This window comes from Mycteria americana, chromosome 2, assembly GCF_035582795.1.
Source record: "Mycteria americana isolate JAX WOST 10 ecotype Jacksonville Zoo and Gardens chromosome 2, USCA_MyAme_1.0, whole genome shotgun sequence".
Taxonomy (NCBI): Eukaryota; Metazoa; Chordata; class Aves; order Ciconiiformes; family Ciconiidae; genus Mycteria; species Mycteria americana.
Genome location: NC_134366.1, coordinates 16,872,610 through 16,895,332, shown reverse-complemented (window position 1 = coordinate 16,895,332; position 22,723 = coordinate 16,872,610). Strand labels below are relative to the sequence as shown.

The 22,723-nt window shown below is 41.3% G+C and overlaps 1 protein-coding gene across 11 annotated transcripts in view; it reads right to left on the bottom strand.

Annotated features, from left to right (window-relative positions):
• ARHGAP12 (Rho GTPase activating protein 12) overlaps positions 1 to 19,278 on the bottom strand; it is an 80,757-nt gene extending 61,479 nt beyond the window's left edge. For 2 of the 11 annotated variants that reach the window (XM_075492520.1, XM_075492518.1), the window contains exons 1-2: positions 19,138 to 19,278; positions 12,363 to 13,117 (exon numbers count right to left, since the gene is read on the bottom strand). In XM_075492520.1, the coding sequence (XP_075348635.1) occupies positions 12,363 to 13,031 (669 nt within the window). In that variant the 5' untranslated portion in view covers positions 13,032 to 13,117; positions 19,138 to 19,278. Of the gene's footprint in view, positions 1 to 12,362; positions 13,118 to 15,098; positions 15,174 to 17,998; positions 18,069 to 18,550; positions 18,810 to 19,137 lie in introns of those variants that run through there. The other 9 variants (XM_075492521.1, XM_075492522.1, XM_075492514.1 and 6 more) reach the window with 8 other exon arrangements.
• Positions 19,279 to 22,723: the final 3,445 nt, after the last annotated feature.

Here is a 22,723-nt window from a genome sequence, read left to right as displayed (position 1 = left end):
CAACTGCTATATTAAAAATATAAAGCTTATTGGGAAACTTTAAATACCTGAATAGGCGTTATGCTAACATTACTCCAAATGCTTTTGTCTTCACAAGAGCAGCAATTGAGTATATAGGGTGATTAGCTATATCTTCTAAAGAGCCCTTACTGGAAATATTAATAGCTGTGCTTTTTAGGTTGCCATTGAAATGGGGGATTAGAGGATGGGCAAACAATCCGGCATGGCGACAGTACAGCAATCATAACAAAACCTACAACAAAGCCCCAAGGTACAATGAGACTTGCAGCCATCATTCCTCTCAGAGAAACGTAGGACAAGAGTTACAGAAAGATGTTGAACTGCTAAACTCTGCTAAGAACACATGTGCATACTTTACATTTTAGCATATCGAATCATCTATATCGAGCAGAAACTGAAGTTTTATGCCACCTTTCACCAAGGCAGTGCAGAGCCTTTGGCCATCCCGGCATACCATAACAAAACAGATCTAGCAGCAGCAAGAACTTACAAAAAATCAATTAAAAAAAAAGTCACTCTTCTCTTAAAGCATGCCTTTATTGAGATGCTTAGCATAATAAATTAATATGAAAAGATCCCCCAACCTGAAAAGGATCTGAAACAAGAAGCTGTTTGATATGTCTTTGATAGCTTGTTTCCATAGGCTTCTTTCTGCACATAAACCTTCCCTCAAGCATCACTGAAGCATACAGACGATACAAAAGCCGTTTTCACACGCTATTCATCATTTCTCACATATGTAAACATAATTTCAACTAACAGGTAACCTTTTAAATGGTTAAATTAAAATTAGATGCTAAGCCCCCACTTATTCATTTAGCTCATTATTAAAACAGATTATCTAAAATTTTATTATTTTAACATCAAAACTAATTTTAACCTGCAGGTTTCAACTCAGCCATGAACAGATTAGACTTTCCTGTCTTTAAAAACCACCAGTCCCTGTACTGGATCATCCTTTACTAAATCTGCATTCAGATCCAGTATTCTCTCACATTTACTGTGTAACACTGAATATAATTAATGTGTTTCATGACAGACAGCAGGATTTTGTAGAAGGTGCAAGACAAAGTCACTGTACAACAACTTAGAGCAGAGACTGCAATTTTATTTCCAAAGGAGTCTTTGGTATTTTAGGATACTGCATTTCTTTGACATCCTTACTGCCTCCCAGTACCTTGAAATGGGACATTCACCAGCCTGCCTGAAGCAAATAAACCTTAAGGCAAAAAGCAAAAAGAGGGGAAAAGTGTTTGGCATTAAAATTGGAAAACCAAGAAAAATATCCATACTTTAGATGTGTTTTGTGCTTAAAACCCCTCTGACCAGGAAAAATACTTCTGATTTTGGCACTTATGGAAATGAAGTTCACTGCTCCACTAGAAAAGCATTTTAAGATTAAATTCCCATTACAAGTTGGACTCTTACCAGGACCAGAAGCTGGCTGTTTATGGATTGTCACCTCCAGTATACATACCTACTCAGCTGTTTAGTTTGCACATTGAAGTTTCCAAATAAACTATAAAATCCCACATATATTAGCATCCATATTAGAGGGGAGAGGGACATGAAGAATTAAGACAAAATGTCACAAGTCCTTCTAAATTCAGAAGATGCTGCCTCCACAATATACGTGCTCCAGCTCACAATCAAAACTTTGAAGTTTTGTTAGGGCTGTTGAACCCCCTCAAACTCATGTATTTTAATGACTTAAGACAAAGAACATCTACTATTACATCATGCATAACATTTTTTTCTAGTAATGAAGGATAAAGTAGAAAGCTAAGTCTCATGCCAGACAAGACATACACACAACAGTTTAAGTCAAGACTTCAGTTTAAAGTTCTGCCTTAAAAGACGTAACAGGGTGAACAAAGTGTTAGTAGTTGGCACATTTGTATAAGAGTTATTTCAAAATTTGAGCAAAGTAGGAATATTTCCTTTAGTAGTTGTTTAAGACCACACAAAAAAGCCTGTAAGCAATTATGCCATGGTGCTTCTTAAGATATTTTTTAATTCTCAGTTTTTAACTGAGCTAGAATAGGCCACAATAACTCCAATTTTAGCATCGTGATCCCGTTTTGCAAAAGTGTACCAAACAGTAGGATGAGTATTTTTAGAAATACATGCAACCCACCGTGCCTAACGTCAAGAAGTTAGAGATTTAAGATCACTTTTGAGTTTATTTTTTTAAATGCTAAAGGCAAGTATACAATTGTACTGTTAAAAGACTATCTCAAAATCCCAGAAATACTCAGCAAGAGGCTATACGTACTGCTTACAGCAGAACTAAGCAAAGCAATAAAATTCTCCTGGGAATCTCAACCAGGTTGCATCTTTTTTCCTCCCTACAACAACTAAAAATAGACATATTTGTTCTTTGACTGTATTTCTTAGTCTGTTTCTCTCTACTTGCAGGCAGTTTGTTGGCACCCAGTTTCAGAACAGAAAGCATGAAACACTAAGCCATGCATTTCTGCACTCTTTCTTCCCCTTTATTTTCCTTACACTAGCAAGAATTTCTTTCATTTTTAAGAACAGCTATTTCTGCAATTCATTATCCAGAGTAAATAAGTACACTTTTCTCACTTAATTTTATGTTTCAACATTAAAACAGATGTTAAAATAAAGTAAGTCTGCAACTACCACTTTACTTCAATAAAATTGGATATTAAACCAGCAATTTTTTTCAGATGACAGTTAAGAAGATATAAAAAGATTTAGTGTCTGTGGAATTTTATTTACTTTACAACAATTCTAAGGCTGCACTCAAGCCCGGATCCAACCATACCAGGGACAACACATAAGCCTGGTCCTCAGTGCTCAAATCACAGTTTAACATGGTGAAGCAAAGCAGCAGGTTCTGGACAGACAGTAAGGAGGCACTGCGAGAAGATGAAGTGAGAGCAGGATAAGCATATGGAATTCCCAAGATCACCTATGGACACGGTATTTAAATACAGCCCTTCAAGCTACAGTCAAAAACTTTCCTCAGAAAATCAATTGCAAAGAAAGAAATTGTCAGTGTAACATCTTCTTACCCCACAACATTCTCTTTATTTGTTTTAGTAAACAGCATGCCAAAGACCTGCAGCAGCTAGAAAGCACTCTGTCTTACAGCCCTCACAAGTGCTGTATGGAGTATCATCACACCGTAAGTTTGAACAAAATCTGCTGAGGCTTTATAGCTTTACCAAGCAAGAAACAAAGAAGAAAAGAGTTCAGAGCTAGATTTTAGCGAAGCACTTGGGATTTGGGTTTTTCTGGTTTTCCATAACAGAAGAAGAAAGAGAAGGGGGGGGGGGGGGGGGGGGAATCAAGCACAAGCACATATCCAAGTTTTGCTCAACTGATGGTTACAATAGCAACTTATGAACTAGGAAAAAGCAAAAAGGGATGCAATACAGTTTTTACACATACAGTTAACTGAAAAATAAACGAACTTAAAGGAAAATTTACACGCTGGTGTATCATAACCCACAACCTGCTACAGGAACAAGCGCTCTCAAACTTGGGAAGAGAAGGAACTGAGACAGGTCTCTTCTTGTAAGATGAGCATGGAAGAATAACAAGAAAAAAATATCTCCAAAGTTTTACTTCCCTCACCCTAAATGTCCTCTCTCCTCAGGCAGTCACATGAAGAACATAACCCTCCAGGTCGGCAAAGGCAAGAGGAAGGAAAGCAAGCAAAGTTGAAGGCTGTAGCTTGTTACTGCGAAGGCCGCGGTGGACGACTGATTAGGAACTGCCATGGGCACAAGCGCGAATGGCTGAGCTCAGCGAGTGAACAAGCTACGAGCAAAGGGTCTGAAGGACAACGCCGCATGACAGCCGGGACGCTGGCAGGGCCACGCTGCCTCTGCTCCGGCTCCAGCTCCCCGCCTAAAGCAAGGCAGCCACAGAGCCCGGCTGTGAAAAGCAGGCCTGGGAGGAAGCGATGAAGTCCTCCGGCACAGCTTGTGGGCATGAGCACTGAGGAGTAACACAGGTTATGGTATGAAAAGTGCGGGGCCTTAGGGCAGCATGAAGATGCCGTTAAAAGTTAGAGTGCAGCACCTGGGAGGGAGGATAAGGACAAAGTCACAGCCAGGACAAATGGACTTATTTGGAGGATTAAAAGAAAAAAAAAAAAAAAAAAGAAAAAAGGACAATACTGATGAATACATCTCGAAGTTTTTGTGAAGGAGTTTAAAGTTGGTATTTGCACTATATGAGGTGCAAATCAAGATCAAAGTGCTATCAAGAAACAGAACAGTAGCCCCTGATTTTTTTATATCTTTATATATATAAAATTATAGAGAGAGAATATATGTATATACATAAACATATATATAGTCCCCTGTGTCTACAGCACAACACCATCATGCATGACAGCCATCTATTAGCTCTTTGAATTGGATGCAGATAACCAGGAATTGATATGGATAGTGCCAAGCATGTTGACAGATGATCGGCAGGATGGGGAGGGAAGCACCTCTATTCAATTTCAACAGGAAAAGCAGTCCAATCAAAGTTGCTCAAGAACCTCATATTTAGCGTTACAACACTTTACAGCAGGATAAAGCTTCTAAATACTTGAAGAACAAAAAATGTTTACGTGCAACACGATATAAAGTTTCTGTTGTAGCATGAATCATTTCTAAACAATATCCTGGCAATACATCAAGCTGTCTAGAAAAGAAATGTGTATACAACAAGTTATGTTGAACAGCCAGTCGAGAGTCCAGAAAGTTTAACAGTATTTCTGTTTTTATTTGACATAATATTAGAATATTTCTTCACATTAGCACATTTGCTGCAGAAGTCCCACCACATCAATGACACTAAAAAGGCAAATGTGTCCTCCAATCCATCAAATTTGTAGACTTCGCACTAGACTATTTATGACTGTTCAAGTTGCAATAAAGGAGTATTGACATACTTGATCACACCACCACTTAAGCCAGCACCACTACATCTCAGTGCTGTACCAGCAATAAATATTTGTAGAGCCAGGTAGTGACCACAGCAAAGTGATTCAACTGAAGGATAATCCACAAAAGCAAGAGAAAGATGGCAACTGCATACGCTAGACACCACCAGAAAATATACATAAAACTCTGCTCCTCAGCACTGCATTTAAACAGAACACAGGGAAGCTACTTAATTTAACTGGATGATCTGAAGATCATCCAGAAGCCCCAGGCAAACCATTAAAAAAAGGGAACAATTAAAACAATGTTAATTAAATTCAAAACATAATAAGTAATTTCAGATTTAAGATAGGAGCCAGTAAGTTCTAATCATGAATTTGATTACAAACAGAAGTTGAGGACAGATAATGTAACATCAAAACCCAACATAAGCAATAAGCTCAATTCATTCAGACAGCTCCTCAACTTTTAGCTTTCATTTACAAAAATGTTTTATCAGATGCAGAACTAGAATTAATTGAAATATAGACTCCAAACACCTATGCCTGTCTTCAAAGCATCATTGTACACAAGCTCTAAGTCTCTGTCAAAAGAGTTTACAAAAGAAAAGACAGATAAAAGAAAAGGCAGATAAAAAATGTTGAAAGAGGGGGAAAAAATATGCCAAAATTAAGGTTGCTTTACTTCTCAACAATCAGCCTTTTCAGCATCAATAATTACAGTATCGACTTAAAAATCAGGAGTCCTCTGTATGCAGTACTAAATGCGCACCCACTAGCATGTCAAGTTTTTACAAAGCCTTCACACAGGAACTATTCCATGTCTCTGCTCATACTTTTCACCTCTTCCATGCTATTTTCAGCACTATCATCTCCTTTTCAAGATGAGAGAGGCTGGCAACTGCATGCTATTTAAAATACAGAAATACCATAGAATTAAGAGTTCTGCATTTTTGTTTTGCTCTGTTTCCTACTACTGACATTCTCTACGCTTGTTTGATTGCTTCTCTGCATTAACCTAGCACTTTCATAAAACAATCTACTAAAAGTTTCTTACTGTCTTTCCCTAGAACTAGCTCAGAAGCCATATTAAGATAGACTAAATTCAAAAATGATAAATGTAATCTAACACTATGTCGCCCAATTACTCACCATCACAAAACTCTTTTGAAAATCTTCAATTCTTACTATCCTGAAAGATTGTTTTATCCAAAAGTATTGTCCTTTAGCATTAGAACAAACCGCACGTAAGGGCAAAAACTGTTTCTCTCTTATCATTTTTAAATCAAACATATCCGGCAAGGCACGTCAGAGAAATATCAGCTGTTTGGGTACTAGATACACATAGATTTTACTCTCCTTTTTTTAAGCACAAATGTCTACTATTCCAGAGAGCTGCCTAAAAAAAAAAAAGAAAAAAGTGTTCTGTGTTTTATTCTACCGAGTCATATGTTCCCTACCATTTTGTCACACTGCTGTAAAACAAATGATACTTTCTTTAGAATTCTACAAAATAACAGCACATTTGTTCCATAGGCAAGCACTGCAATATTAAAACAACTGCCTAGATAGTAACTAGGTAAAGACATACCAAATGCAATTGTTTATATTCAGAGCTATGTGCAAGAACAAGATATGATCAAATATTCCCAAATGGGTTTTTGTTTATTACAAAGCAGTTCAAGTTTGTTCTATGTCTGGAAGTTCCAGACTTAAAATCGACAGAAGCACTGCCAACAGAGAACAAGCAAGTCCCCGGTATCTCCAGCTGCTTTCAGTTTAGGCAGCACTCAGACAAAACACTCGTTCCTTTTCCTAGGGCTGCTTTTCTGTTTCAGCATTTACTCCACCATCCGCAAAGATTCTGCCGTCACCCCTGCTGAGAGTGGTATTTTGCTCTACTCCAGAAGAAAAGGCAGGTGGGACAGCAGGCACCAAAACTCATATTGCACACTAGAAATTGCACTTTTCTAGATGAAAAAAGGAAAAATCAATTCCATATTATGGCTTACGCCTTAAGCACTGCAGCTTGAGCTTCATTTGAGCTATTAAATAGTTCTACCAGGATGAAAGGCACAGGTTTATTAATGTAAGTTTATGCCTTGGAAGTTCCACTTTATCATTTCTGCATGAAATTAAAGTAAATAGAGGTGAAAAGTCAGAAGACTGTGTTGGCACTTGCAGAATTTTAACGGCGCTCTAGATGTTTGTTTGCCTCCCAGGTAATGATTTTTCAACAATTGCCTCACATAGGTAATACCTGTGTTTGGTTTGGGGATTTTTTTGTTCGGGGGTGGGGGGGTGTTTGTTTTGTTTTGTTTTTAAGACGGTCAATCTGATTTGCAGCAGGGAAGTTCAGAGGAGCATACGGGCAGCAGGCAGTGTTAGTGGGACACGGCACCTTCTCATTCTAGGGCACCTAAATCCAGAATTACTCACTCGGACTGAGAGGGACAACTATCTGCTAGCTGACTTACATATTAAAAATACTGAGACAGAGCAGATCACAAACTGTAAAGTGAAACTATCCAGACCTGTTGTGACTGGGTGTGGGGGGGTAAAAGCTGGGAAAAGCATTCCCTAAAGGTTCTGGACAGACAGCACTCAGAGTTACCTCAGTAGCTCAGAAAACATTTCGAGCTGTTTACAAAGCTTTAGCAGCAGTTACTGGAATTTCAAAAAAAGAATTGTTTTAATGTTTTAGAAAATTCCTTAAATTATAAAGGTTTTAGTTCCTTGTCATTGAAAGTTATTCTTCACTCATTATAATGGGCATATTTCAGCATTTAACATCATTAGAATAACAAATGCTGATTTTAAGGAGTTAAGAGATTAAAAAGATGGTACTTAAAATGTAATTCAAAATATTACATTATACATGCAACTGTGAATCTGCAAACATGCTCAATTTCATTAAGAAAAAAACCCTCTTGTATATAGCATGCTTGCTTCATACTGTCAAATTATTTATTCCTCAGGCAAATGAATGAAATAAGAAATAGCATGAAATTTCTTAAAATAGAAGCAAATTAATTCTGGGCCCCACAAAACCAGTAATAGCCATTTATTTTAGAGGTTTAACATTTGACCAACAAGGCAGTCTAGCACTAACGATTTGCCACCAGTCTTTCAACTAAGTGACAAAGTCAAGAATGCCAAGATCTCCAGAAGACACACTCTCACATCTTCTCCAGAAGCAGAAAAAATTTTGTTTTCTCAATTAAAAAAAGTTACAGCAATCCCACAGAAATCGCAGAGGTAAGACAGAAAGATCTCTTTGCAAGATCTTTACTACTCAGAATTAATCGAAGCAAAACAGCCATCCTAGTGATAATCCCCTTTAGTGCTTCACAGTTTATGCAATAGTCAATTACTAAAGAGGATGAAAGAACAATCTTTGCAAATAGGTCACTGTCTATATTTATAATGATTAAAACCAGCCTGCTACTAAAAGTAACTTTTAATAAGCATAAAAAGTAACATTAAGACAGTGCACATATTTTACTCTTAAATATATTCTACATCTTTTATGACAGAAGAGGAGATAACACTCATCAGAAACAAAGTTATTTCACATAGGTTATGCATTAGCATTGCTGAAAGCAGATTTTAATTTCTGTCTGTAACGATTTTCTTCCAAAGTATCATCCTCATAAAGATAGCACCTAACCATTTTTGACATGATCTCTGAACTTACTCAATTCCTTCCCCGTCAGCACACCTTCTCTCTCAAAACTTGTTAGTAGATTTTACCTGCAAACACTGCCCAAAGCTCCTTTTCAAGACCACTTTTAATGTCTTCCACTTTTGCTTCAACTTTTCCTTCCTGTTTACGTATGTCTAAACATGTAAATTTTTTTCTTCAGAACAACGACTCAGGGCTCTCCTGCATACTGCTGGGGCCTCCCATCTGCTTCTTTCAAGTATTGTCCGTCTTCTGCTACAGAATTCTCCTCTTTCAAAATTTTCCTTTTTCCCCCATCTCTGGCCTCTCTGAGGAGTATTTTCTGCCCTTCCTCTGGGATCAGGACATCACACCTGACATCACTTTCCTAAAATTTTATTGAATTTCATTGATTCTCACAGCTTCAAGCGCCACTACCACATGAGCGATTCTTACGCCCAGCCATGCACTCCTGAACCATTTCATTCAATTCCTGTTCGACCTGCAGTTACAGTCTCCACCAGAGATTTAAATCTGGTTAAATTGGAGCTTGCTTCCTCTCAAGCCCTACTTCCTCTAATTACCTCCAGCCTTCCTACAGTTCAAGTCCATAAACTAACATCTGATTCTTACAATGCCTTATGCACCAGACTTGCACCCAATAGTTGCAGTTTCCTTGCATAAAATGTCAAGAATATTTGTTACCCAGTCCTAATCTTTCTCTTGATCAGATCATTTGCTTACATCCTCGTTAGCAAATTCTTCTGCTCACACTGTCACCTCTCTGTCCTTCATTTCATGTAATATTTTAGCTGCTAAAAAATCCTTCCTTTATGCAGTACACTTTGGAGACTCTGGATCTTCCAGTATTTCCACAGCCACCAAGTGTATGAGCTCAAGACTGTACAGCTGCAGAACCTGCACTTCATTACTAGAAAGGAGAAGGAGGATAATCTTCAGAGAATAATGTTACCAGCTCTTAGAAGAATCTCATAACAGAAGCATTCCTCTGCATCTCATACATTTGTACTCAGGATACTGAAAACACACTGAAGGTTAGGCTAGGGCTGAATACCATCACCTCAATCCCCCCAAAAAATCACCTACACAAAGGTTTTATTATTATGGTCATTCTAGCTTCTAATCTTACAAATTTAAGAGAAAACACCTGTAGCTTAGAGTTTATTATAATGCAGACTGCATAAAACTGAACTCCACAGCAGGGAGGGGAGGGAGAACCACAGTCAGTCTTGTGAAGTGAAATCCTGTTTGTGCGTGAAAGCCGGGAACTTGATGTTCTCACTACAGACCAAGAGCAATAAAAACAGCTTTCTGAGCCATTAATTTCTGCACAGCTGATTTCTACCAAACAATGCTCATTATTGAAAGAATTCTAAAAAAATGCGAGGCTGTTCCAGTGAGAAGGCTGGCACTCTGAATATCTAGACTGAGCTAACGGTGACATCAGTGCTGGTACTGCTTTAATCCCTATGGCTACTAAATGTCAAACATTTTCAATGTATTTAAAGAGCTTGTGATTGCGCACAATGAGATCGTTACGTCACAGTTTTAAAATAAGACAACTGCAAGGCACAGCGAGCATCCGCATTCTTGTGGCCCAAGACCACGATAATGGCAAGTTCTTCAGCAACATCACTCCAACTGCCATGCTCTTTCCACAGCCGAAATGTAGCATTTTTAGGATTTGTAATTTTTAATCACTGTGAAAACTCCCATCTTCAGACTTTCCATAACCCAGTAAAGTCTACAAATACGTGCACAGCTGCCCTGCTCAAATCCAAACTTATAAATAGGCTGTAGCATTGAGTCAAGTATGGGGGGGGGGGGGGGGTGTGAAAAGACTAAGCGTCACTGCATTAACAGTAACAAAGTCCAGGGGAAACTGAGCAGCAGGTCATATATTTCTTATTGTTTGACAAAAGACACCCATGTAACATGAATTTCATCTACTTTAGAGAATGAGATGCATCAAACTATAGCCTACACAGTAGAAGGAACTGTCTTAACATACAATATAAACTTTAGTGTGGTAAACTATTTAAAGTAGGATATACTTTCTAAACATTCCTTAGTATTTTCATAATTTGTTTGGCAATCGATTACTATGGCAGTAGATGGGCTAATACACATGCTTCTAAAATAAATTTCTAATAATTACTTTATCCTTCCAAGTGACTCATATCAACTACAGTGAGCTAGGACACTGCTGTGAAGAAAGTACAATAAAACCAATCAATCTTCACACATTGCATAAGTGAGAAGTTACTAAAAAAAGAAATTAAATTCAGTAATTCTATTTATTCCTTATTATTTGCAGGGGGGGAAAAGTTAAAATAAAATTGTCATAAAAGATACAAATATTAGAGGCATGAAGTCCCATAACTAGAGAAACTCTGAATTTCAAGAATGAGGCCAAGAGTAGAGTAGGATATTGAAAAACTACTGATTCTGAGTATTTCAATAAATAGATACATGAACTCATATAGTTCAAGACTACATAAATCACCCGATCAATCTGGTGTCTTTAAGATCTTCCCACACTCACTGATTAACTAAGCAGCTTTGTCTTAATTGTGTCTTATTAGCAAAGTACTGATTCACAGCTCTCCATGATAAGGTTTTTATTTCTGAAGTTACCATCAACTTTTACTTGAATACCACACTTGATTGAGTTCCTTTGGTACTCTGAGTACATGCTGGCAAGTGGGATTTACTATAATGATCAGTTTGTACCCAAGCAACAACAGTTTCACATTACAGAGTAAGAAAGTTCAAGACTAGGGAGCTTTTAACCTTAGAATTTTAAAATAATTTAACATCACCCCCCCCCATCTTTCTGTAGGGAGATGGGGGGGAATTATCTATATATACACATACATAATTATGGGTATGTACATATACACCATCGGTTCAAGAACAAACCTGGATTACAATAGACTAATTAACTTGGTTACCTGTACCAGAAGTGACCTGATTACCTAAGTCATAGTGCTAATCTTTTGTTGGGGGTGGGGGAGGCCTGTTAAAAAAAAAAATTAAAAAGAGAAACCACTTTACTAAGGAAAAAGGTCATCAATGCTCAGTTTTAGCCTGAAGTGGGAGTACATCATTCCTGGGATTCTTCCATACTAATTAACAAACTCACATGTTTTGAGTTTTAATCCAGAGTAATGTTGTGAGAAGCAGAATGGGCAAGGCTGACTCATTACAACAAGAGTCTACAAATAAAATAATCAAGCCAGAAATTAAACTCCATATAAATCTTAAGTGTATAATTTTTAAACTATTAAACACACTAATGCATTGATTTACAACTCTTACACTATCTATACACATACTTAGGAAAAGCTGACAGTAACTAGCACCATTATTTCAACAAGCCAAGAAGCGAGGAGTTGCAGTAGGCTCCCTTCCTCTGGAGGAACATATAACTCAAATTCAGTATCATCTCAAAACAATCTTAATAAAGAACAAACAAAAGCATTTCTGTAACATTCAATCACAGGATAACATAAATGGAATTAATCCCCAAAGCAAAGTATTTCTGCAAGGAATAGAGCTATACACATCAACTGTTTAGACTTCAATAACCAGTTCATGCTGAGATAAGACATTTTTACTTAAACAATCTGAATTTATTAGGAATAAATCTCAAAACAGTAGCAAGCAATTATGGCAATAAGGAAACAAAAGAAGAAAAAGAAGTCACACAAATCTACAGGGACCTTTTTTTTTTTAGCTTACCTGCACTTGTTCTGTGGAGCTACTACTGAGTTCATCTCCAGACTCCGAATCTTGGTGAATTTTTTCTGAGCCTTCTCCTGCTGAATCACAAGATTGTTCATGCAAAAAACTGGTCTTCTCTATTTCCAAGAACTCTGGACACGGGAAATGACCCATGGAGATGGTTCTATACTGATTGGAAACCTTGGGAGATTGCAATTCATTGTTAAGTTTTCCATTGTTTTGGGTAAGGTCCAGACTCAAACCAAGAGTTTGACCAGGGCTATTGTTCAGTCCCAGATTTTGATTGGCATCTCGAACTAAGCAAGACACTTGAACTGGAGAAGACTTTCCAAAACTAGAAAGCTCTGGTGACTTATTCACATTTTCAGTTGATCTCTGTAATCCATGTGTCAACTTCAGAGCATTATTTGGCAGCATGCTTGCTTGCTTAACAGGTGGCATCAGTGCTTTTCGTGGTATTTCCTTCACATACTGTGCTGGCACATAAAAGGGTTTGGAATTTTCATCTCTTTTGACTTGCCACCAATCATCGTTAGTCTTTTTCACTAAGATGTATTTCTCCCCTTGCTTAATCACAATTTTCTTGTCCTTGGCCTCATACTCATAGTCATACTCCACTTCAATGTACAATTGTCCTGGAAGGATCTTCCCACCTTTATCAGCCATTTCTATTTGAAAAGATTTCACCTTTTCAGGCAAAAGGTAAGCCACATTCTGTTTCAGAAGTGTGATTTTCTGGTTAATAATCAGAGCTGTAAGAAAAAAAAAATATATAATAAAGTAATTGTCTAAGAGCACTTCAGAGGAAAATAATTTCAAAAATAACCCTGCCTATTCAATTTATGTCAACCTCAGACTAATAAATTGATGGAAAAATGCAAGATGTTCAGATACCTTTCTCGGTGATAAAACAGAAAGTCAGCAGAACAACTTAGTCATCAATTTAAGTCTCCTATTCACACAAGCCTCCTGCTATCAAGTTGCTCATTAAGCCTGTTGCTTCTGTTACTACATAATGTTGATCACCGGGGGCTTGGCGGGGGGACTAGTCCAAGTCAATCTCTTGCTTACACGCAGGCTTAATTGCTTCATGGAACTGTGTTACTACACTAGTTTTAACCAAAATATTCAAAAGGAGAAGATTATTATCTGCTTGTTTTGATTCCTCTTTCAGTTCAAAAGTTCCTTCAGAGTGCTCAAAATTCCTTACAAAATCCCTTAAACCTTCCTCCAACGCTACACCCCAGTCATCAGGTTCAGCATGGGCTGGCAACGCTGGACCCACATGCACTGCAGCTCTACAGAGCCTGCTAACCTTCACCTAACTGGAGAAGATGACGGCTAGGGAGCTACGCAACCCACACGGGCCGAGGCTGCAGATCATGTTGTCTCTGCACCTAGCTGTTGTCTATAAAACACGTGGTATAGCCACTTTTTTATTTCTTTAAATTGCTAGTATAACTGCAACATAGAATTTCATCTATAACCATGATAGTGGAAACGTTAAATACTTTTATTTAACGTTTCCAAGATACTTTGGTTTCAGTGGTTTAAATTTTGCATATTTACTTTGCTCTTAAGAGAGCTTTTTGTGGTATTTACCTTACAGAAAACCTGATCTAACCAAAAGTTTAAGGGCTAAAACAGAAAACACAAACAAAAACCCAACAATAATGAAACAGGATTACAAACCAAAAATTGATAATAAATGGAAGGGTAATACATGAAAATTTTGAAAAGGACTTTTAGCATCTTATAATCCAGACAACCACCACTGTATCCACGCCCATGAACTACAAGTTCTCTCTATTTAATCACGTAGCATCAATGTCACAATTCATGAGTGGATAAGCATCAGTCTTGCCAACTTACACTGAACACAACACAGTAAATTAACATGAAAGAGATGATTTCTTAATCTTGAAAATCAAAGCATGTAAGTAAAGGGGAAGATCTCTAGCATTCAGATAGAATGTAGGAGAACTCAAGTAAAATGCTGCCACATTTAATCTTATAAAGATTAACAAATGAATCTTTTTTAAAAAATGCATGTTTCATGAATGAGAAAAATTATGTAGAAACTTGCAGCTCTACAAGTTAAGACTTTGTGATGAGATTTGTAACGTTTACTCTGCCACAGAGTGGAACTAATGCAATTCCATGCAGGCACACACATGCAGAGTGAACTCAGCTACCCTAAATGGGACTAAGGACAGAAACAACAACAAAAAAGGAATTCTGGGAAAGCTGAAGCAGAAACCCCTAACAGTTCTTCAATTTTTCTTTCACCATTTCTGCTATTTCATCTGAGCCTTGGAGGGGGGGGGACACCACCCAACCAACAAAACAACACAAACATTTCCCACGTAACTCGGTAGAAAAAGAAGCAGCTAAAAAGCTCAAGTATGATGCCAAGACAGAAGGGTCCATCTTTAAACTGTGTCTTTCTCTCTCCCACGGTCCATCTTCTCTTACTTCCAGGAAGCACTTCCTGTAGGTAAATTCAAAGCTACCATCATTTACAAGACTCCAAATGGAATCACGAGGTCAGGCTTACAATTTTATTGAGGACTTGGCAGAAGGAATGATGGTACCACATTCAACGAAGCTGACAGTAGGAACACAAAGCAGTAGAAAAGAATGCTAAGATTCTGGTGTTTACCATAAAGTGGCACACTGAAATTCACAGCATTATAGTCTATTTACAGCCTCCATACAAAACAACTTGCTTACCTGCTGTTCTACACCAATAGGTATTTTTAAGTGCAGGTCTGCAGTTGTTCAGCAACTGTAGCAGAAGGTAAACATGAACAAATTGCAGTCATTCCCACCCTCTTCTTAGTTTTGGAAGCTCTGCCATACAAATGTTATTTTTTCCTTGTTACTAAACCTGACTCCTCCCAACACTTCTTCAAAGCTGCAACCAATCCCTTTCCCAGCTTCAAGGTCATATACCAAAAAAATGCAAGTGTTTCTGAGTTAGTCTACCTCTAAGGTCTGCTCCCTTGGAAGCTGAAATGTAGGACGAGGACCCATTCACACTGTTTTTCCTTCTCCCATACAGAAACCAAAAAGAGAACATAAGCCTACGGTTTCCCACAGGGCTACCAAGTGTTTAAAAGCTTGGATTTTTCATTTCTCTTTTGCCAATTCCGTATCACTATTTAATGAGAATGCATGCTTACCATTTTTTCAAGACAGATAGGTTCAGTAAGTTGCATTTTATGCTTAAAAAAAATAACAGAATTTTGAGAAATACAAGTTAAATAAGATACACTAGCTACAAAAATAGTTCTATCTACTTTGGAAGCCAGTTTTGCAGCCTCATCCCTTTCAAAAAAAAAAAAAAAGAAACAACAAAAATAAGCAGCACAATTTTTTGTTCTTTCACCTAAGCTGCAAAATTATCAAGTCAATAGCAAACATTTGGTAGTGTTGAACATACGATCAAAATGAGACAGGCTGCATTCTGTGTTTGGCCAGAGCATTAAAACAGTTTTATAAACAGATCACATTATCAGGATCAAGCAAGGCTGTAACGCTCCACCTCAACAGAGAGAAGCAAGAGATACTTATGGTATAGGTGGGAAACCTTTCTCAGTAAGTTTAACAAATATCAACATTAACCCTGTAGGTCCACAAACAATTACCATGGCCTTGATTTCACAGATCCAAATGCATTAAGTTTTGTTTGAATTTTTTTTAATGCAGCTGTTGTGCCACAGAAGGTAGACTGCCTGTACCCCACGCACAGCCCAGGGCATAGCTAACTGTAATGTCCTTTCAAGGGTCCATGTACCTGCCTCATAGAACTCGGGCTAGAGAGCCATGGAAGCATTGGCCAAACCTCTGCTGTAAGCGGCTTACAATAATTCAGACATGAATGCACAATATTGACATCTGGAGTACTGATTTCACTGTGCTACTACTGAAGCGATACGGCAGGTCAGACCTTGGTAACCTCACTGTAGGTTTTTTTTTTTCTTTACCATTACCTGTAATGCTGGATGGCACCCGCTTTGGTAAAAAAGGTTGAAAAACCCTAATTAGAGGATGATAAGCATGAAAAACTATTTACTTCCACAAAGGACACCTGCAAGCTTTAATACCTTAAATAAAGCCTCAATACCCGATTAAGAGATTAATAACAATGAATGGCCCCACTGACAACAAAGACCTAAGAAAACTTATTTATGAATATAAAAAAAACCAGACTTGGGCCACACTTTTCTTCCAGTAAAGTAAAACCCGAACGCTACAGGGTAACTAATTTAAGGTGTGCCACATCCCCACATGGAAATACAGTCCACCCTTTCACAGAGCATTTGTGCTGCCCAAGGAGAGAGGACACTCCTGACTACATACACGGCCCTGGCTGCTTACCACCTGGGTGCGAGACCCGGCGCAGCCCAGCGCCCTGCCACGCTCAGGAAGCGAGCGACGAGAGGATCTTTCGCTCGATACCCACGCGCAGATCCTTTTCGGGCTCCGATTTCCGATGGGAACCGTTCCCACCTCTTAGTCAGCCAAGGCTGAGTAAGGCTGGCACCCCTGGGTGCTTGCAGAGGTCAGCTCCTCCTCCCCGGGGCCGGGCCTGCACTGCATCCCTCCGCAGCCTCGCCCCACGGGGGGACGCAAACATAGCATCAGGGATTTTGCATGCAAACATTTGCCTCTAGCTAGATTTCATGTACATCCACACAAATTGGGACCTTTTCTAATTAGACCCCGATGTGACAGCTTCAGCCACCCTCAGCCAGGCTGGGCTTGGAGAGCTTTAGGTTTGCTCAGAGGTAGGCCTTTCCTAGGGCAACTTAAACCCTACAGCAACACGGTCGCCTCCTTACAGCACTCAATCTTAACTGCAGAACCATGCTGGCTACATTGATCTTGAAGCACAGGCACACGGTCTTGAAAGAAACATGGTCCTAACACACACAGACGTGTATATAGCTATAATCATATATGATGTGTATATAATATGATCATATATCATATTAGCTATGATCATCCCTAACTTCAGCATTATCCTAGAACTAAAGGCCAAAAAAAAAAAATCAGGAAGTACACAATAGGTGTTTCATACCTCTCTCTTGAAATTATCAGGCACAGAGTATTTTCTTCTGATCTTCTAGAACCAGGTAATTGAGACTTGAGATATACTAAAAAGACTTTTTGCTATTTCTTTTATTTTCCTCTGGGAAAAAGCCTTACTCACCATGGCCGTGGAACTGTTACTTTATAATACAAGCAGATGATAAGTTATTAAAAATGCCACTGAGGATATTAACCAATTGCCTTACAATTCTTTGTGTGACCTTGCTTGCAGCGTCCTACAAAGCAGCAGCAGTTGACTTGTGTAATCTTTTTCCATTTTCAGCATCAAACTTCACCCACTACTGAACTGAACCCTTCCGCAGTGCTGATACAGAAATAAACTCAATTACTGAAGCTAAATTAGGATAAATTCTCATCAGTTCAGGCCAGATGAGATACCCTGGCTACAGCTCACTAGATTCTATGATTCTGCTTCTCTCTGGGCAGTTTTCTTAGGGGTTCAAGCTGTATTGCATGACCACTGCTCGGGAGACTGGTCCCACAATAACCTTGTCAGAATTCAACCCTATTCATACCTTTCTTCCCAAGGGGCACCCCTCTTAGTCCAGCACAACTAACTCCTCAGCTGATATGTTCATGCAGACGACCAGCTCTCACCGGTGCCTGTAAAAACCACCATCTGCAAAGTGCGCATCAAGAGCATGCAGAAGTTGTATAAAAATAGATGCAAAGATGCAAATGCAAACAACAAATATAGACAAAACACAGACAACTTCTAAGCCTTATGGAAACAAGCTTAATCCTTTACTGTTTCCTCAGAGATTACTAACGCAGGTTAGAAATCGAGCACTACTCCCAAGCGAATGAGCTTCCCAGCGCTCACACTTCCTTAAGAATTGAAGGCATAATAAGTAACCATTTAATAATTGCCTGTGACTCAGAGTACTGAATAAGCGATGCATTTTAAACAACTGTCAGGACAACTTTTCAAGCCACGCTGCAGCACCCCACACCTTAACGAGCCTCCAGCGCATCGCCAGCCCGCCTGCTCCTCGCTGCGGGCTTTTGTTAAGTTGTTGACCCCGTCGACCGGCGACAAATAGCGCAGCAAACCCGCACCGACTCACCCCAGCCAAAGCACCCGAAGTTGCCGCGCTGGAGTTACTACCAGGGCGTCGAGCCCCCCCGGAGCAGCGGCGGCGCCCGGGGAAGGCCGCCAAGGCGCCGCTGCCCGCCGCCTCCCTTTGTTTCCCGCCGGCCGCGGGCCCAGCAGGTGAGCGGCGGTTGCACAAGGCAGGTCGGGCGGCCCTGCCCGGCCTCCGCGCCGCCCCCGGCACCGCGGGCCCACCGGCAGCGCCCAGGTGCGGAGCTGCCTCCCGGCGCCGCCGCCGCCAACCCGGCGCTCCCGGCGGCGCCCGAGGAGCGAAGCCGCCGCCGCCAACGGGGGCAGCGCGGGGCGGCACCGCCCAGACCCCCCGCGGCCGCCTGGCACGGGAGGCGCTCCCCGGCGGAGCCCCGCGGGAGGGAGAGAGGGAGGGCGGCGCCGCGGGGCTGGGGCCGCCGCCGGGAGCCGGCCTCGGCCCGGGCGCGGACGTGCCCTCCGCCCGCCGCAGGGCCACCCTGCCCTGCCCGATTGTCCCGGCGGCAGCGCCGCGCTCCTCCCCGCCCTCCTCCTCCTTCCCCCCCCGCCGGGCCGGGAGGCGCGGCCCCTCACCTGCCTCGGCGGTGCGGCCGGGCCCGGGCCCCGCTCCGGTTGCGGCGGCGGCTGCTCTCGCTCACCGCTCCCCCTCCCCGCCAGCCGCGGCCCCTGCGCCCGCCCGCCCCGCGCCGAGTGTCAGCCCCGGGGCACGGCGGCGTCACCGCTCTCCCGTCACGTGCCGGGGGCGGGGCGCGCGGGGCGGGACCAGACGGAGGTGGGGGGGGGTGTGGCGGGGGAGGGCGCGCGCCGCGCGCCCCGGTTCCCGCCGCTCCGGCGCGGTGCGGTCCGGTCCGGTCCGGTCCGATCCGATCTGATCTGGTCCGGTCCAGTCCGATCCGGTGCGGTCCGGTCCGGTCCGATCCAGTGCGGTCCTGCCGGCGCAGCGGCGGCGCTGGGGTCCTGCCTCGAGGAGCGCTGCGGTGGGCGTGCGGCGCGGGCCGCGGTCTCGGTGGGCGACGCACCCGGGGCTGAGGCCGGGCCTGCTGGGGGTGCCCGCAGCCCCGCCCGCCCGGGGACCTCGCGCTTCGCGCTCGCCGGCGCTGCCGCGGGGAGAGCGCGGGTGGGTGCGGGCTCGCGGTGTTGGGGCGGGTTTGCCGTGGGGGCCCGCAGAGCCGCCCTCAACAGCGTGCCCGCGGGCGAGTCGCCGAGTCCCGGCTGCTCGCCTGCTGCAGGCTGAAGAGTTCAGCTCCGCGGCCTGGCCGGAGCCTGGCCGGGCAGCGGGGCTGGCGGGGCGGCGTGGGAGGCAGCGCTCGGCGGTAGGGCCCGTCCTGCCGGGGACCGGGGGCCGGTCCAGCAGCCCTCTCGCCAAAAGAGAAGCTGGAGGGGCTGCAGCCTGGCGAATGGTGCGGGTCCTGCCCCCCGGAGGGGATGTTGCTCATAATTTGAAATTGGCGGGTCTACAGGTCAGTCCGTTCTGCCGTCCATCTTTATTAGAGTCTGCTAAAGTAATCCAGTGCGACTGCCAGAGTGGTAAGATCATTTTCTAATTCACATGGTAATGTGAAATACCTAGGCCTTTCTGTACGTAATATAAAGAACAGACGGAAAACAAAAACTACACCCCTTCCTCGCTGCAACCGGGGGTCTCTCTGAGTGTTTAATAGGTGATAACTGAAGAAACCACAATTTTTAAACAGTCTGACCAAAAAAGAAAAATAAGAAATAGTCCTATTCAGTTATTCCGAGTTAGCTTGCTTGGAATCTCTTATATTAGTAAAAGTTGTCAAACATCCGGTTTGGGAACATTATGTGGCCTTCACAGCATTTTCGAATTGTAAGTAATCTTATCTTTCTCTGTAAAAAATGGTATCTAGTCCTCATGGTTGCAAAGATAACCTTGAAAGCGTGAACTGACTGTAACTGATACAGCCATATCTGAACGAATCTGCAAACATCCTGAAACAATGGCACTGAAATGTGTAAACTGTCTGCGCTCTATTAATGAATCGAGGCTAGTGTTGGCCCTAACTTTTTCTTTGATTATTTTAACACACGGAAGAAGGAAGGAGATGGTAAAATCCTCAAAAGGTGGGAAGAACAGGTTTGCTGAAGGGCAAGAAAGGCAAGGGGAGAGACCTGAGGAGTGCAAGCAGGAGAAAGAGAGAAATGGAGACTATTTGAGGGAAAGGTAAAAATAGCATCAATAGGTATAACTGAACATGTGGACGCATTTTCATATTGAATGATACTTCCAACATTGGTATTTCCTTGATGCCTCGTGTCAGGTGGTATGTGACAACATGCAAGACAAGTAGTAAACACTGCAAATATCTTAAAGCTTTGCTTCTGTGTGCCTTAGCCTGAATACATGTGAAAATGTCCCATTGACACCAAGGATCATTTGACTTTGGGCTGTCTGTCCGCAAAACATCATTATTAAAATTCTGTTGATGGAGTAAGGCTGTCACACCTACTGTCACACCTACTCGTTCAACAATTCAGAGTCTGGAAAAACAGACTAGACATTAGTGTTTCTGTTGTAAGGGAAACAACATCTTGTACATAGATGTCCATTATTTATCATTAAAAGGCAAAAGAAACATGTAAAAGGAAATTCGTTTCGTATTCATACTTATTCTTTTGTAAATTATATATATATGAACAAGATACAAAGTAATTCAGGGTATGGTGTTTAGCTGGATGTTTTTGTCTAATAGGAGTCTATCTGTATGCCCAGTTTTGTGGCAGAAAGTAATACACTTGGGACGCTTGGGTATTTCTGAGCAAGCTGGCTGCATCTTACCTACTGACATGCCTGAGGTATACATAAAAGCATCTCAAAAATCAGTCATAGTAACCACATTGTAATTATCTTTCCTTAGTGGCAAAGCTTCGCTAGAGTGCTGCAGGATATGGCATTAGTGATTCAGTCTGAGGCACTCTTCCCTCTGAGTCAGAGTTGAACCAATGGTCCCACATAATATCATCACGCATAATAGAGCTGAAGGTGCCAGAAGATATGTAATTTTGAGTCCCTGCCCAAGTGCAGTCATGAAAGATTCCACATTACAAATAAACTGTCCAGCCCAAGTTCCAATTTTAGCATCTCTTGCGTATTCTGCCTATGATTTCTCTATCATTTCACTGCAGTAGAAAGAGCTAGAGTTCGCAACCTTTACTGACCATGACTTGTTTTTCCTGGAGATGTAGGATGGCTGTCATACTGGCACCTCAGATGGGACTATATGTATATGTTAGGTGAAAAGATCCAGTACGCGTAGTGACCTCATGAATCTCAGATTGAAAGAATTGCCAATTACAATTGTTTTATGTAGTATATGTGAGCCATGGTAGAAACTACAGGACTCTTAATTCATTTATTTATTGCGTTCTGAATGTTCTATATCATAACTCACACACAAAGACATCAATCTCTGTCTTTGTAAACTGATTCCTTATGAAAAGTCAGTGTTTGAACTGTGTCTGTTCTGCTACACCATATCTTTCAAAACTTTTGTCCAAATCTAACCATGTTTGCCAAAAGGGAGTTGTCTCAAGGGTAATTAAGCTCCCACAAGTTTTGTGAAAGCAGGCAGCCGTATAGAGGTGCAGGAGAAGCCACATGAGGAAGTGACATTATAAATGCCACAACTGTGGAGAAAAAGTTGACCCAATACTTAACAATCTATCATAAAATGCAAACCCATAGAAAACAAGTTTCATAGTTCTGAAAATCCAGTCTTGGAAAAATCCATTTTTGGTGTTTGAATCAGACGTAGAAAGGATGCTTTCTCTCCTTAGACTCAAAGTTCTGAAATATCGGGGTTGTGTGTAAAAATCTGAGCCTATTAAATTTGAAGGGCAAAACCCTATTTTACTTTTTTGCTATTTTTTTCTTCTGAGTCCTCTATTTCAAATCTCCACAAGTTCAGCTGTCCATTATTTTATGCCTCAGTCACAGCAATTCTAGATGTGTGTCATGTTTTAATTAATTTGAAAAGCATATCCAAGATTGAACATTGCTGTCCTGTTACTCATAGTGCCAGGACTGGTGTTAGGTAACCAACAGAAATGTGCTGCTTAAAACGTGATCAGTATTAAATCCGGGTTGTTTATTCATTGTTTGCCACCCCCCCTTACCAAACAGACTAATCTCATTATG